Below are 15,301 nucleotides of genomic sequence, written 5' to 3'. Positions count from 1 at the left end.
CTTTTATAATTTCACACATACCTAGTAATATACTCTATTTGTAAACAAAATATACATCATTTTATATTTTCCCAAGAAGAAAATCAATTTACATCTTAGATAGCTTTATTTTTAAGGTTTAATTTACAGGCAAAATCTACTTTTGAGTAAATTAGCACTTGAATCTGACAATCCTAATTTTTTGTACTTTTAACAGCAAAATGATTTCAAAATCGAAACCAACATGAAAAAAACATCACACTGTCCATCAGCGTCTCAAAACCACATTTAATTGGCAAGTACTATACATATAATTATGCATGCAATTCACAATTTTGCATTGTCTAATTTGTAATTAAGTACATATTATTTAGCAGGAAGTTTTTAAATATGGCCTTGCATACCAAATTTAGCCAAAGAGAAAATACGTACAGTGCATTTTTTTCATAAGGCATTTTTATCATGGATTTATCTGAAGGAACAGTACCATTAGACGTTCATGTTAGGTTTTAGACTGCAGTGCTGTATCTTAACAACATACTAGTTTATGCCATGCATGTATTTACTATAGTGGCTGCTCCCTAGTGTGACCGTATTTCCCTATGCTGAATATGGGACACCTGGCAAAACTTCTCGTATTAAAGTGAGTTCAACAACAATCAGAATGATGCAGTAGAGATGTTCAAATTAATATTTAGTTGTTTGAGGCCCCATTAAAAAAATAGTGCATAATTAGGATTATTTTTATTTACCTTCTTTAAGGCTTTAGGACAGGGGTGGGGAACCTTTTTTGAGTTGGGGGCAGCAGACCCACAGAAAAATCAGTCGGGGGCTGCACACAATTGAGAAGTGGGAAAAAACCTCTCACTGTGGCCCCTGAATGAGAAAGACACTCCCCACATTTCCCTTGCACACCAGAGCCTATGGGGGCCCAGCCTAGTAGATTTTGTGCGCTCCAGCCCCACGGGGAGGCAGCAGGGAGACTGGAGTGCCAGCTCAGGCTCACCAATATTGGGTGGGGCTGAGCCTCTGGGGCCAGATCCAGACAACTGAGGATTGCATCTGGTCCTCGGGCCTGCAGTTCCCCACCCGTGGCTTTAGGGCTCACACAGGGAGGGGCGACACACACACACACACTCCTAGCTCCCCCTCCCAATGAACATGGGGAGAGGTGACACATGCATTCCAATATACCTCTCTCAAATGGGAGGCAGGGGAAGGTGACCACCTCTGCCTGTCTGGGCCTCTGGTGGACCAGCCTCTTCCTAAGGCAACACATACGCAGAGTGCATAGAAGGGCACATGCCCCCTGCTCCCAGACTTCTGCCAGAGAAGGTGACCAGCAGCAGCCTTTTGGCACTGTGCAGGAGGTCAGGGATGGGACAGAATCTGTATTCAGATGTAGGAAAGGGGCAGAGGAGAGATGACCTAGTCCGTCTTGACAGAGCTCATCTCTTCTTCCTTCTCTCCCCCCCCCCCCAACCCACGGCTGGGATCCACTTTTCCCTTGCCTATTGACACTGTGTGAACAGAAACTAACACCCTCAGGCTACTGCTGGCCACAGACATAACTCGGCCACTCCCCCACTCCAGCATATGCAGGAAAAGGTTCAGCCCTAAAGACGCAGTGTGCAACAAGGCCCAGGGAATCTGACTACAGGGACTTCAGCAAATCTCCTGGGAGAGGAAATGTAGGAGACAGAGAAACCTTTTGTTCCCTAGGGGCAGGACCAGTATTTCCTATAAGCTGTGCACTTGTGCGGCTCCTCAAGAGAGATGCAAATGCTACCCATTGATTATCAGTGTGCCCACAGCTAGGTTTTATGTTTCTACTGGCGGTGTACACTGGCACAAGCCTTGGGGAACATACAAAAGTTTATTCTACACATGGATGAAAAAGATTAGAGGGAACATTGGGCAGGAACCAGAGCAGGAGGTGAGCAGGGTGCTAAGTTACTGCCCCAGGGCCTGCTGTGGAGCTTGCAAAGTTGGGGCAGGAACAGGCTGAAAACTGTTTCCTCCCTGCCAGGCAGCAGCTTGCCTGAGGGGCAGAGAGACTTACCCATGCTAGTGCTGAACAGGGCTTTGATATATGCAGGGTTCGCTTCTCCCTGCCCAAAGCCCTGGGCCAGAGAATCTTGGACTTTCCTGGGGCACTGGCCCAGCCAGAGGCACTGAGGGAAGGAAGGAGCCTGCTAGCCAAGTTGCTGGTGAGCTGACTGCGCCAATCAGGGGCTGGTTTTCCACCCAGCACTGGGAGCTCGATGCACTCTCCGCTGGGGATATGGAACAGCAAATGGGCTCAACAGGAAAAAGGGGCAAAGCAAGGAGAGGATAGCGAGAGGGGGAGCACATAAAGTGCTGATCGGTGGGCTGCAGAGGAGACATGTAACTGACTGCTGCTTGGCACCTGCCGGCACTCATCAACCACTGCAGTTCGCAGCCAGTGCTGGCCAGAAATGGGATGGAGTACAGGGCGTTGCTGGTCAAGAGCCCACATGTAGTAGGGGAAGCGGTTGCAGCTAGCCACACAAGCTGCATCTTTGTCCTGCTATCAGTCTTCCACACCTACCCCCACTATTGGTCACTGGATTCCCCCCCGCCATTTACCACTTGTGGGCAGGCAGCTGTCAAGCTTGGATCTAGCCAGGAACAGAACATACCAGTATTTATGGAGAAGGGAGGGGCTAGTGGGGAAGACCAAAAATACAGGACAACTTGCCTGTTTTTACGAAAAAGTTGGGACACTTTCAGGAAAGGCTTAAATACAGGATTGCCTCTTTGAAAAAATGAGATCTGGTCATCCTGCTATTCCCATGCCCACCTTCTATGGCATTGGAATTTAACTGCATAATTTTCTTATGACAAATGTAGGACTCATCTTTTATTTTAAGCATTTATACTTACAAATGAAGGAGATTTTTCAGAGGTAAAAAGGAGCAGTCAAGTGCTTAAACTCCCCTGACTTTAAAAATCAGCCCTAAACACTAACAGTAGTACAGTCCTTCTTATCCACCAACTACATTAAAACTAGGGGTGTGAATAGGTAACTGGTCAACCATCTACCCAGTAAGTATCACCGTCAATGGATAATGCTTACTGGGTAACAGTTAACTGGTACCTGGGAGCAGCCCCCTGCCTGCAGCAGGCCACGGACAAAGGGCTACTCCAGCCCTCCCAGGCAGGGCCAGGAGCTAGCTCCCAGTCCTGTGTAGGGCCAGAAGAGCCCCCTGCCTGCCCACCCTCCTTGGTTGGAGCATTCACCCCCACTTTAATCAGTTAACCAATTAAACAGTATGTTTAACAGGTTAACCAACTGAATGGGATTTTACATTCTTAGTTAAAACCTGTTTTTATTAAGTACCTACATATAACTCAGATGGAGTACTACAATGAAGACAGGGCCTAACTTTGAAAACAATTAGGCACATAACTTTACCTATGTGAGTTTTCGCACTTACTTGGTCTGATCACATACAAGACTTATTTTGCTAACCGTTAATTATGAATCTCAGAGGGTAGCTGTACTAGTCTGTAACTGAAAAAACTTAAATGGTCCCGCAGCATCTTAGAGACTAACAAAAACGTAGATGGTAAGCTTTCTTGGGCACAACCCACTTCGTCAGATGAATGGAGAAAGGAGTCCAGAGGTACAAATAAATAGCAGAGAAAGACGAGAGATGGGGAGAGAAAAGGAAAAACAATCTTGTCAAAAAAGTGTCCATGCTAAAGGAGGCTACAGTGGGCTGTAAGTGGAGCTTTTCATGTCATTTGAGTGTTGAATGTAACAGCCCATCCACTTCAAGTCTCTACTCAAACCTTGGTTAAATGCGTCAGATTTGTATATGAAGGCAAGTTCCACAGTTTCTCTCTCCCGCTTTTTTTTAAATTGCTTTCTAAGAGCATGGTCCACTTTTTGAGCCATTGATGAGTGCCTGGGCAAGTTGAAATGTTCCCTAACAGGTTTGTGTATGTTACCATTTCGGATATCTGATTTGTGTCCATTAATCCTTTGCCATAGACTTTGTCCAGCTTGGCCAATATACATGGCAGAGGAGCATTCCCCGCACTTGATAGCGTAGATTCCATTATAGTGAATGTGCAGTTGTATGAGCCACGAATGTGGTGGTTTACATGGTTCAGTCCTGTGATGAAGTTGCTTGTACAGATGTGTGGTCAGAGTTGGCACTGGAGTTTATTGCAAGGATGGATTCCTGGGTAAGTATGACAGAGGTGTGTTGCGTGGTTGCTAGAAATAATGTATTTCAGGTTAAGGGGCTCTTGGTAGGCAAGGATTGGCCTGTGAGAGTGAGGAATTGTTTTCCAGGATAGGGTGTAGATTGTTAATGATGTGCTGCAGGAAGTTGGGGGCTATAGGTGACGACCAGTGGTGTTCTGTTATTTTGTTTGTTGGGCCTACCTTGAAGAAACTGATGCTTGGGTACTTGTCTGGCTCCTCTGTTTTTTCATTTCCCCAGGTGGATATTAGTTTTCAGAATGCCTGACAGAGATCCTGTAGGTGTTTGTCTCTGTTTATGGGATTGCAGGTCATGAGATGCAACCAGATTTGCTCCAATCCTATCTACATTTTTGTTAGTCTCTACAGTACTGCAGGGACTATTCATTATTTTTTAACTTTTTTCACTTAATTATGAGACATTGTAACATTTTAACTCGATTTTTGGCAAAATCTAAAGTATCTTGGACAGCCACATGTGAAATTCAATACTATATAATTTATTTAATTGTATTTCAAGCAAAACGTAAGTCGCAAGGCAATGGTCATTAGGTAAAAATGAAAGATATGGCAGTTGTTATCCTAGTAACAGTTAATAAGGGAACATAATACATATTTTCTGACTAACAAGTCACTGGATATCACTGGGAATGATTCCAATGGAACAGGGGTGCACCCATTAACCTGCAGATAAAGACCTGCAAGGGTTTGCATAGCACAGATGCAGTGGTGATGGAATAGGGATGGGGAGGCATGGCCGCCCCCCCCCTTTTCCTGTTGGAGGCCAGGCCCGCAAGGCACCCAGTCAGAGAGCCTGGGGCATTGTGGGAGCCATACAGACCCCCACCTGCCTGTGGTTGTGTGGGGGGGCTGTGTGTGTTCCTGCCCAGCCCAGGACAGGCAGAAGGTCCATGAACGTGCACTGGCTCACCACAGCTACCTGCATGGGTCTCCTAGAACTTGGCTCCAGCAAGGGTGAGGAGCCTTAGAGCCATAGTCTGACCATAATAAAAGTTGCATGGGCAGCTGTGAACACTCGGGGCTGAGGGCAATATGATGCTCACCCTCCTGCACCTGGAGCAGGGGTCAGTCTCCCTGGCCCCACTCCATCTTGGCCAAGGGTGAGGTCTTCACAGGTAAATCTTTGGGGGAAGGGCTTCCTCCCCCATACTTTTGGGAAGTCTCCAGTGCCTTCGCTCAGAGGAGTGTTTGAATGGCTGTGGAGCAAGCAAACTCTCACATCCCAGGCAGCGAGTAACAAGGTGATTCTCAGTCCTGGGTAAGCCAAGAACTGTAATTGCAGCAACTGGCCTTAGGGCACAGAGCTCCACCTACTTTCTCTGCCCCACAGACCCTATGCAGGAAAGCTAATGGGATCTGGCTGAACAAATGGCAGCAGGAAGGAACTCAGTGTTACAGGGATAAAACAGTCTTTGCTGCCCTCGTGACCTCAGCTTTTCAGCTTTGTTCCCTTCCTCTACATTGGCGGTAGTGGATGTGAGTGGAAAATGAGGAAGACAGAGAGCAGGTTCCCCACAGAAGAGACCACCTGACCACAGCAGAAAGGGGAATAATTCTTCAACTGGCACATGGTGAATATCCCTTCACATTAATTTTCAGGTTTTTATCAGTTTTTAAACAAAACCTAATACATTTCTAGGAAATTAAACAAGAAAACCAAACAAATAAGGAAAAGAAAATGAAAAGATTAAGCATAATAAAATGTCTACTTTAAAAGTATAAGCTATTAGAAACCTCAATCTTAAGTCATGTTGACACCTTCCTTGGCAGACTTATTATTTCTACATTTCATAGATTTTGATGCTTAACTTCCAAATTTTATCAAATTACAATTTTTGCACCAACAGGATGGTTGAAACACCCCTCCATCCCGCTGGCAATTATTTGTTCAAACTGTAATGACTGCAGAAGCTGAGACTTATAACAGAAGGAAATAAAAACATATTAGGAAACATGCTTATTCAATAGCAGCTTCCACAAAGAACTTGGTAACTTGTTCACTCTTATCAGAAAAGGGCAACATGTGTTTTATTTTACCCTCTCTGCAAAGTTCCAACAGCAGCAATGGAAACAGTTTTTCATCAGTTTTTGTGGAGAGAGAAAAACTGATTACTAACATTTACTAATTAACTTTCAAGGCAGTTATACATTATTTAGGCACTGGCCCATTATAAGTGCTTAGAATTCTTTTAGTTGAATATTTATTCAATTAACACTCTGGCTGACAGTTTACTCATCTTTTAAAAGGGATAGGTAAGATATGTCTTTGTGTAAATGTTAACGTCTGGGCAGCTGTGATTTTAAAAGTTCAAAAAACATAAATTATTCCAAAAACAAAGTTAAAAAAAAATCATCTTTTTGGCTATCAATATGCATGTACGAGTTAATGAATCCTATAGAAGATAGGAACTTATAGCAAACATTTGAAAAAAGATACTTAAATGAGCACTTTAGTATTAACAGTGTAAAGGACAGTAACATATTAGCATAATGAATTGTGAGAACTAATAATCAGCTCTTGGGCAAATCCTTCATTGCTTTATATTTGCTCAGTCAGCTCTGAATTTCCTTATGAATGCTTAGACAATGTCACTGAAAGCAGCCTATTTTGCAGTCAAAGCAGCTTTGTGTTACCACATTCAACAATTTGCATAACAAAACATAACAAAAAACCCCACACTGACAAACTTTGCATGTACTTGTTATAAATATCCAGTTTGCCTTTTAATATTCCAACAGAAATAGTTTCATATTTGTAACATGAATTTATTAAATTTAACACCTGCCATGTATTTTTAAAATTAACATAGGAGGTATTTTAATTATCTCAGGAAATTACAATCAAACATGTCACCAGACTATGAAATAGCTAGAGGAACACGAGGACAAACAACATGCTATGGTCACAATAAATGTCTGTTATTCACAGTACTTCAAATGTCTGTTATTCACAGTACTTCACTATGAACACATTTCTACATTGTTCTGCAACAGATACTTTCCTTTATTTGCTGTGGAGGATAATGTGTCAAAAGGAAAATCTGGCATGTTATATGTAAGATATGAAAGTTTATTATCCAGAATACAGGAAACACCTGTAATTTGCACTGATAGCCCAGCTGTGTCTGCAATAAAGTAAGCTAGGTCAAGGATTCATTGACCCCAAATACTACAGGTACCAGGATATACAGTCTCTAACTTTGGAATTAGATTTAATTTTATTTAAAAACCTTTTACCATAAATATGCACTGAGCTGTATCTTATTTACAGACCTTTCCATTCTGCTAAAAGAAAGTGCAGTGATCTCAGTATCTGTTATTGCAAACATTCCACAATAAAAGTAATCAAAACACAATTCAGCAAACCCGTTAGTTGTAGTTGATTAAAACAACACAATAAAGAATAAATCTTTCTGGCAGCGAAAAGTATATTCTTCAAATTAAAATTAATTGAATCTGTAAGTAACGCAAGGCTCTTCTGGAATATGCCACATATAAGCATGCTTAATACTACAAGGATCCCAAGAGCTATAACCCTCTTAGTTCCTTAACGTTAAGCTCTCTGTTTACAGTCCAAAGAAATTTTTAAACATAAAAATCACTTTTGTATTATGTATCTTTAATACATAAAAGTGGTCTGCAACATGTTATCCAGACTCTAAGTTGGTGCAAAGTGATTTAAAACTAATTTTTTGTCCACAGGTTTTTTTAAAATAATGATTTCTCTGTCCTTTTATAGTTATCAAATCCTGAATAGGGACGTAAGCAAGTAGTCAACTATCCAATGAGTAAATGCTTATTGGATAGTCGACTAGTGACTCGACTAGTCGCATCTCCACCCCTCACTGCCTCTATAAGAGAAAGGGGGGGGGGGGGAACAGGATCTGGTGTTGGGCGGTAGCCAGCTTAAAAGCTGCTTCCCTCTAGCACTGTCTCCAGGGGGAGAAGTGGCAGGGGCACAACAGGGAGCTGGTGGCACTTCCACCTTTGAAATGTAGCAAGGGTTCTTGCTATATTTCAAAAGAAGCAGCGCTGCCGGGAGCATGGGGCAAGCTGGGGACTCAAACAGTCCCCCGCTGGCCCTGTGCTCCTGGAGGCACTTTGCTTTTGAAATGTGCGAGAGTCTTCTCCTCCCTCCCTCCCCCCCCCCAGCTCTTGTACATTTCAAAAGCAAGGAGTGCAGGGCCAGCAAGGGACTACTTGAGTCCCCTGCTGGTTGTGCTTTCCAGGCCCTTCCGCCTTTGAAATGTAGCAAGAGCCGGTGAAGCTCTTGCTACATTTCAAAGGTGGAGGCTCCCTTATCGACTAATCATATAGTCGATGAAAATTACATCAACTGTTTAATTAGATATTAATCTAAATTTAACATCCTTAATTCCAAATCAATAATATTTTGGCATTTCAAAGAACCAATAAAGTAAACATTTCATAAATGCATAAATGATTAGAAGCCTAGGTTCTATTTTCAAAAGTGACATACGTCACTCATGTGACATACTACATGTTTTAAAATGGAACTTAGATACCTAAAATTACTGTGTCTTAGGAACAGTGTCTTTCCACTTTCCTCCATGCCACTTTTTATACAAGGAACATCCATGCCTGAAATGATCTGCAAAGCCACTATCCTTTCCAAAAAGGGCTTTTCAAGACTAATTTCTGTGACCTTTACAAGAAATCAGCTATTTAACAGAACAAGGGAGAATTTGAGAAAGAGCATACAGTTTTTGACCCATAAGAATAATGCAGCATTTCCAAACACATCACTAAAACCTTTACATCATACTACATAATCATGTATTATCCTTTTTGCAAAAAAATCTTGTGTATTAAGAGTGATACTCTCATACTTTGATTCAGATGGTTTGATGGAGTTAAGACATGAGTAAAATCCTATACCACCATAATGGTTGAAGGATAGGTTCTTATGCTAGCAACTTATCTTTTTTTTAATCAGATAAATATATATTACTGCCATCTAAAAATACTTATTTACAAATTATGTTTTCTGGTCCTGGTTTTATTGATAAATACTAAAGGGAACTACATAAACTTTCCAAGGTAAGAACTATATCAGGGCCTCAAATGTGCTACAGCAATAAAATAATATAATTGCTGAACTCACGGTGATGATTCCAGAATGATGCTATTAGCCTGGGTGGAGGATGGAGATCTGTGATTTGCAAAAACTTCACTTGGTGAAGTGTGAACGACATGGTCCACCAAATGTCCAACTGAAGATGGACGTAAACGGGCTCTCTCTTGAGTAAATGCAGAGTTGCGACTAAATGTGAAAAGAATAATTAAGCATCTAGAAAATTCTTCTATTGACACTTTTAATCTTCACTGTCCTAAAACTATAAATGCACAATTTAAAAAAAAGATTTACTTTACTTCTAAATGTAAGCATACATTCATATACATTTTACTGAAGAACTTTAAACAGTGAATTGTAATTCCATTAATTCATTTTCATTCAATTCCATTATTTCAAATTCCCAAACTCCTTTTATTACTTCAAAAATACTGAAACCAAATCAGAGAGAAAATGAAGAATGGTTTATTTATCATTTTGTAAAAGGAATTTTTGAAAAACCCTCTCTTGCCACAAATACTAAAAATGTGAACATGCCTCCCAAACTTTAAAGAAAGAAATTTTGCTTATAACCACATGAACTAGTGGATAGACTTGACTGGCAGTCGAGAGGATCTGAGGCGGTATCTTGCCTCTAGTGACGAGAATGGCAAAACTCTCATTAACTTAAATAAGGCCAGGATTTCAGCCCTGCATTCTATTCCAAACAGTCCTCAACCTTACTATGTAATCCCATGATAGTCACACTTCAACTTTCTGCTTCTGTTGTCCCATCTGAAAAATGGGTCCATTTATATTTCATTCATTTTTAAATGCTTTGAGATCAATGAGTAAAATGTACAATCTAAGCATTATTATTAAATATTTTAAATATAAAATGTTTCAGATATTAGCATAACAAGTTGGAATAAATGTTCTGAAGATGAGGCACATTCAGTAAGAGGTCACTGTTTATGTAATATACAACTACAGTAAACTTCCGATAATCCGGCACCTTTGGGACCCAGGAGGTGCCGGATTATCAGATTTGCCGGACTATCGGAAGGGTGGGGCTATGAGGGATCTGGGGTGGGGGGAATGACACCCCAGACCCCTCATAGCCCCCTCTTCCGATAGTCCGGCTCTGCCCCAGGCGACCCCGATTCAGCCACTGCTGGTCAGTTTCAGCAGTGGCTGAATTGGGGACGCCTGCGGCAGAGCAGCTGGGGTGCTGCCGGGTTGCTCCGGGTCACTGTCTTCGGTCCATCCCCTCCAGGGTCCCTAGGGTTGGCCGCTGTCGGCAGACAGGCTACTGGGCTAGATGGACCTTTGGTCTGACCCAGGACGGCCATTCTAAGCTCAGGGCTCAGGGTCGGGGGTCTCAGTGGACCCCCTTGATTTTCATGCACACCTGGTCCTGGGTGGCCAGGCTGGCAGCTCTCCTGCCCTAGACGGCCACTTTCCTGTGCCTAGTGCGGAGATCGTGGACGAGGTCCACGATGTCCGCACTAGCCCAGGAAGGTGCCCGCCTCTTGCGGTCCAGGGCAAGCTCCCGGGAGCCGCCAGCCCTGTGCCGTGCCAGGTGCAGGGTCTGCTAGCTGGGTGCTGGCAGGCTTGCACCTGGCACGGGCACCGTAGCCAGCCCGTGCCCCTTTAAGGGGTCCGGGTCCGGGGCCGGGAGCGGGGCATAGAGTTTCCCTGGTGTTGGCCAGAGTGGCCACCAGGGAAACCTGGGGAAGGCTAGCCTCCCACTAGTTCGAACTAAAGGGCTACACAGCCCTCGTAAAATGTCCTCGTAAAATGAGGTTTACCTAGTTCGAACTAAGCGCTCCGCTAGTTCGATTCAAATTCGAACTAGCGGAGCGCTAGTGTAGCACCTATTAAAGTTAGTTCGAACTAACGTCCGTTAGTTCGAACTAACTTTGTAGTGTAGACATACCCCAGGTGTATCCAAGTCAGCCGCTGCTGAAACTGATCAGGGGCTGATTCCAGGAAGCCGGGGCAGAGCAGCTCTGCCTCCGGCTTCCCCAATTCAGCCGCTGGTCAGTTTTATCAGCGGCTGAATCGGGGAAGCTGGGGGCAGAGCAGTTCCAATGGTCCGGCTGCCCGGAGCACTTCCGGGTTCCTGATGGTGCCGGACCATCAGGAGTGCCGGACCATCAGATGCTGGACAATTGGAGTTTTACTGTAGACAGTTCTCATTCAGCATCACTTTCAGCATTCTAAAAGAACTGCTTTGCAATTTTGTTAAAAAAAACAACCAAGAATTCTTTTAGTTCACTGAATAGAAAACAAGAAGCTTCATGAAGTTTGGAAAGTTAATTTTGCAAGGAACAAAAGAAATGAAGAAAAACAGGGAAATTAACCCATTAGTACTTTTTATAGCCTAGACGTAGAATACATTTTAAGATGAGGTATTGTATTATAGAACCAATATGTTAAATTATAAAAAGATTCCTGAATAAAATAATTATACAGCTGAGTTTTATTAATGTCATCTTTTAAAGCCATATTTATCATCTCTCATACTATATAAGCACTGTCAGATATATTAGATGTATTGTAATTCTAATCTAGCTTTTAGCTATCATTCCAGAAAGCTTCTGGAGAAACTCTTCAAACTATTTATTGAAAAATATTTATTGAAAAATATTTATTTTTATAGGTTAGATGCTTTGAGATGTGTCTAGAATGATCATAAACCAAAGAATGTCAGCAAAATCAAAACTTCAAACACTGAATTCCACATGAAGAGCTGTTAAGAGCTAATTTGTAGAAACTTCCTCGTTGAAAAGACCCCACTTTTTTGTTAATGAACAAATGTTTTGTTTTAACATAGCAATAAGGGACAAATAAGAGGTGAACAGACCATGACGACTGCAGACAGGATACTCTACTTACTGATTTGGGGTTCCAGGTGGAGATCGTGATGGTAGGCTCTGTGTTTCTAATCTGTCATCAGTCAGTGAATTCCTACTTACTACCTCCCAGTCCATCCCACTCATCAATTTCCGTGCCAAGGGTTTGCTTGGGGATCTACAAGAATGAAGTAAATAACTGATTTGAAATTGTATCAGGATACTGAAAAATTACACAACAAAATTCTGGAAGTTCTCTCAAAAATCCGAAGATCATGGGAGGTGGAAAGATAAAGATAAGATTACATGGGGGAAAATATAGTACTTTCAATATGATTTTATCATGCTGTATTTCCTGTTTTTGCTACAAGAGAATTTACCTTTCCCTGCGTAATATAATAGCTACAAATGAATATTACTTTACATTTATTTATTTAAGTTAGTAAAACAATTAGGATGACATACTAGCTGGTATTAGTAGGATTTGCTAAGATGCTTTCCATAGAACTAAACATAGTAAGGTATTTGGTATAGATGTATTTCACACTAATGCACCTTGCTTTCAAGTTAGTGTAGTACAAAGATTTCGAATTTGGCACAAAAGTAAGTATAAAGTGCAAAACACTTTGATGTTCTGAAGAAAGCTATGGAAAACTAACAGATGGAAATCACAAAAACAGAAATTTTATAAACTAAACACAAAAATGTATCAAATTTTGAATTAGAAAAATGTGATGCTTCATTGCAGCTAAAAATCTGAACATTTAAAACAGAGTTAGAGGCACAACTTTTCACATTCACAAGTGTGTTTGAATCATTTTAAAAAGGAGTATATTTTAGGACTTCATGACATTGATAATTTTCACCTCTTTAAAACAATATTGCTCTAACTACCCAATCTTCAGATATTAAACTTTGAAAACATTCCTCCACTTTTTATAGGCAGTAACAGATGAAATAAAGGTGAATACAACTTTCTCTAAGATAAAAAAGCTCATGTTTTTTAATCTACAAACAGTGTCACTCAAGGAAAAAACTCACCTTATTTTTCTACACTCAGGTTCTGATCTCTTTGAATACTACTCTCTGCTACCATCATATACAATTGCACCAGCAATGTTTAACTTGAAATATTTTATTTTATTAACAGTTCTAGCATCAGTGTCACACCCACTTATGTTTGTTGCCTCCATTTCCTGTTCTTGTGGTAACTTTTTCTTCGAAATTTCCCCACTATAGCATGAGCTTTTCGATGGTGTGGCTTTTTGGTTTCTGACCCGAGTGCTAATTTTTAATCTCTATGTCTAACTCTACACAGTCTCTCTTTGGATAACTTTTAGGTATAATCTAAAATATTTTAAGTATTGATTTAGTTTTTCTTCTACATCACTTTAAGTGTTAAGATTATTCAAAATAACTTTCTAATGAGGGGAGGAAGTAAATCACCAAGCCATTCTGAATGATTGTATGGCCTTTGAAAGCTCCCTTAGAATTCTCAATCTAGATGCATCAGTGGATGAGTTTTCTTCTCTATTAAAAAGAATAGCCATCTGTAGTGAGGCAGAGTGGCCTCCCTCTAGACTTGAGAAAGAGACCTCTACGCTGGCCCCTGGTGGCTGGAGCCAGACCTGCCCTACCCCACTCACTGGAAGTACAAGGATGGGGCAGGAATCATAAAGAGAGGGCCCTGCAGCTCAGTTGGGCAGAAATCTCTGAAGGAAAACAGACCTTTCCAGTCTGCTGTCGACCACTATTACCTGACCCCACACAGTGCAGTGCCCTGCCTTTGGGGGCAGACCAACCCTAGGGAGAAGCTGCTGGAACCGTCATCAACATTGTGTCCTGAGGAGACAGAGGCCTCAGACTGAAGAATCCCCTCTTCAGAATGTGGTAGAAGTTCCTCCAGGAAGCCAGACATTAGTCCAATTTTGTTTCTGGGGCAGGGTTAGCCACTGACCCAGGGATGGCAGGTGGGGTGTTCCTGGGGTGTTGGCATTTGCCCCCATAAGCCAGAAAGCCTTTGCTTGGTTTGTGGCTTCTGCTCAGAACCCGCCACAAGCGTGTGAGCCTATAACTGTGTGTTTGCTGGCTGCCTTAGCCAAGAGGTTCAGGCTAAGTCCTACTCCCTGCTCTGTCCCATCCAAAAGGCAAGAAGCTAAGACTGTTAATTACTCCCAGCTAGAAGGCTGGGCCTAATCATTGCTCACAGCTGTGTCCCATCCAATGGGGTGAAAGCATCAGACTGCTGCTGCATGTTACTATGCAGCTACAGCTCAGCCCTGACAGTGAGACCTGAGCCCAAATGCTGCTGCCTGATACAGTAAACTGGGTTGGCCTCCCTTCCCACTTGAGAGCAAGGGACCACTACACCATTTAGCAATACACTCATTTTAAGATTTAATCCCATAGTCTAATCAATCTGCAGAATCAGAGATGCTACAAGGTCCACGGAGTTGGGAGAAGGCACTACCTGAACAGGAATAAGGACTGACTTTTATACCTGCCCAGCCAAACACATAGGCAGAGGTGGAGAAACTCAGTATGGTAGCACAGCATGGAGGAAAATTAATAGCCAAGAACATTCAGCGATGAAGACATTCATTATATACAGTAGACTTCCGATAATCCGGAACCTATGGGACCTAGGTGGTGCCAGATTATCAGATATGCCGGACTATCAGGAGGTACTGTAAGATGGTTACATATATACTGTATACATTATATACTGTATATAAAGTGTTCTTAACCCTTTTTATTGTACATACTGTATACTGTAATGTTTTAGTTTTTTTAAGCCTTTTTTACCCTTTTTGCTCAGTTCAGCTGCTGCCGCTGTTACCTTGTGACTCATTTTTTGCTGAAGCTCACTCACTCGGCTCTTGCTGTTTTGATGCCAGACTATCAGGAGTGCCGGACTATTGGAGTTTTACTGTATTATAACTGAGGTGAAGCTATAAAGCTGCTACAACTATGGATGTTAAATTTAGTTTAATCAACTAATCGACTAGTCGATGGAATTTCCAGTAGGCTCTTAATACGTTTAAAAAGCAGAGGTGCAGTGTCTAGGGTGGTCGAACTAATCGCTGACCAAGAGGCTGCCGAGGAGTGCCCTTGACTGAAACCCATATTGAT

The 15,301-nt window shown here is 42.0% G+C and overlaps 1 protein-coding gene across 2 annotated transcripts in view; it reads right to left on the bottom strand.

Annotated features, from left to right (window-relative positions):
* PTPN4 (protein tyrosine phosphatase non-receptor type 4) overlaps positions 1-15,301 on the bottom strand; it is a 216,263-nt gene that overhangs the window by 52,361 nt on the left and 148,601 nt on the right. For both annotated transcript variants that reach the window (XM_075933064.1, XM_006137719.4), the window contains exons 14-15: positions 12,213-12,347; positions 9,363-9,521 (exon numbers count right to left, since the gene is read on the bottom strand). In XM_075933064.1, coding sequence (XP_075789179.1) covers positions 9,363-9,521; positions 12,213-12,347 — 294 coding nt within the window. The remainder of the gene's footprint in view (positions 1-9,362; positions 9,522-12,212; positions 12,348-15,301) is intronic.

The sequence above is a fragment of the Pelodiscus sinensis genome, chromosome 7, assembly GCF_049634645.1.
Source record: "Pelodiscus sinensis isolate JC-2024 chromosome 7, ASM4963464v1, whole genome shotgun sequence".
Lineage (NCBI taxonomy): Eukaryota > Metazoa > Chordata > Testudines > Trionychidae > Pelodiscus > Pelodiscus sinensis.
The sequence above is the reverse complement of the archived record's forward strand: the minus strand, read 5'-3'. Positions and strand labels throughout refer to the sequence as shown.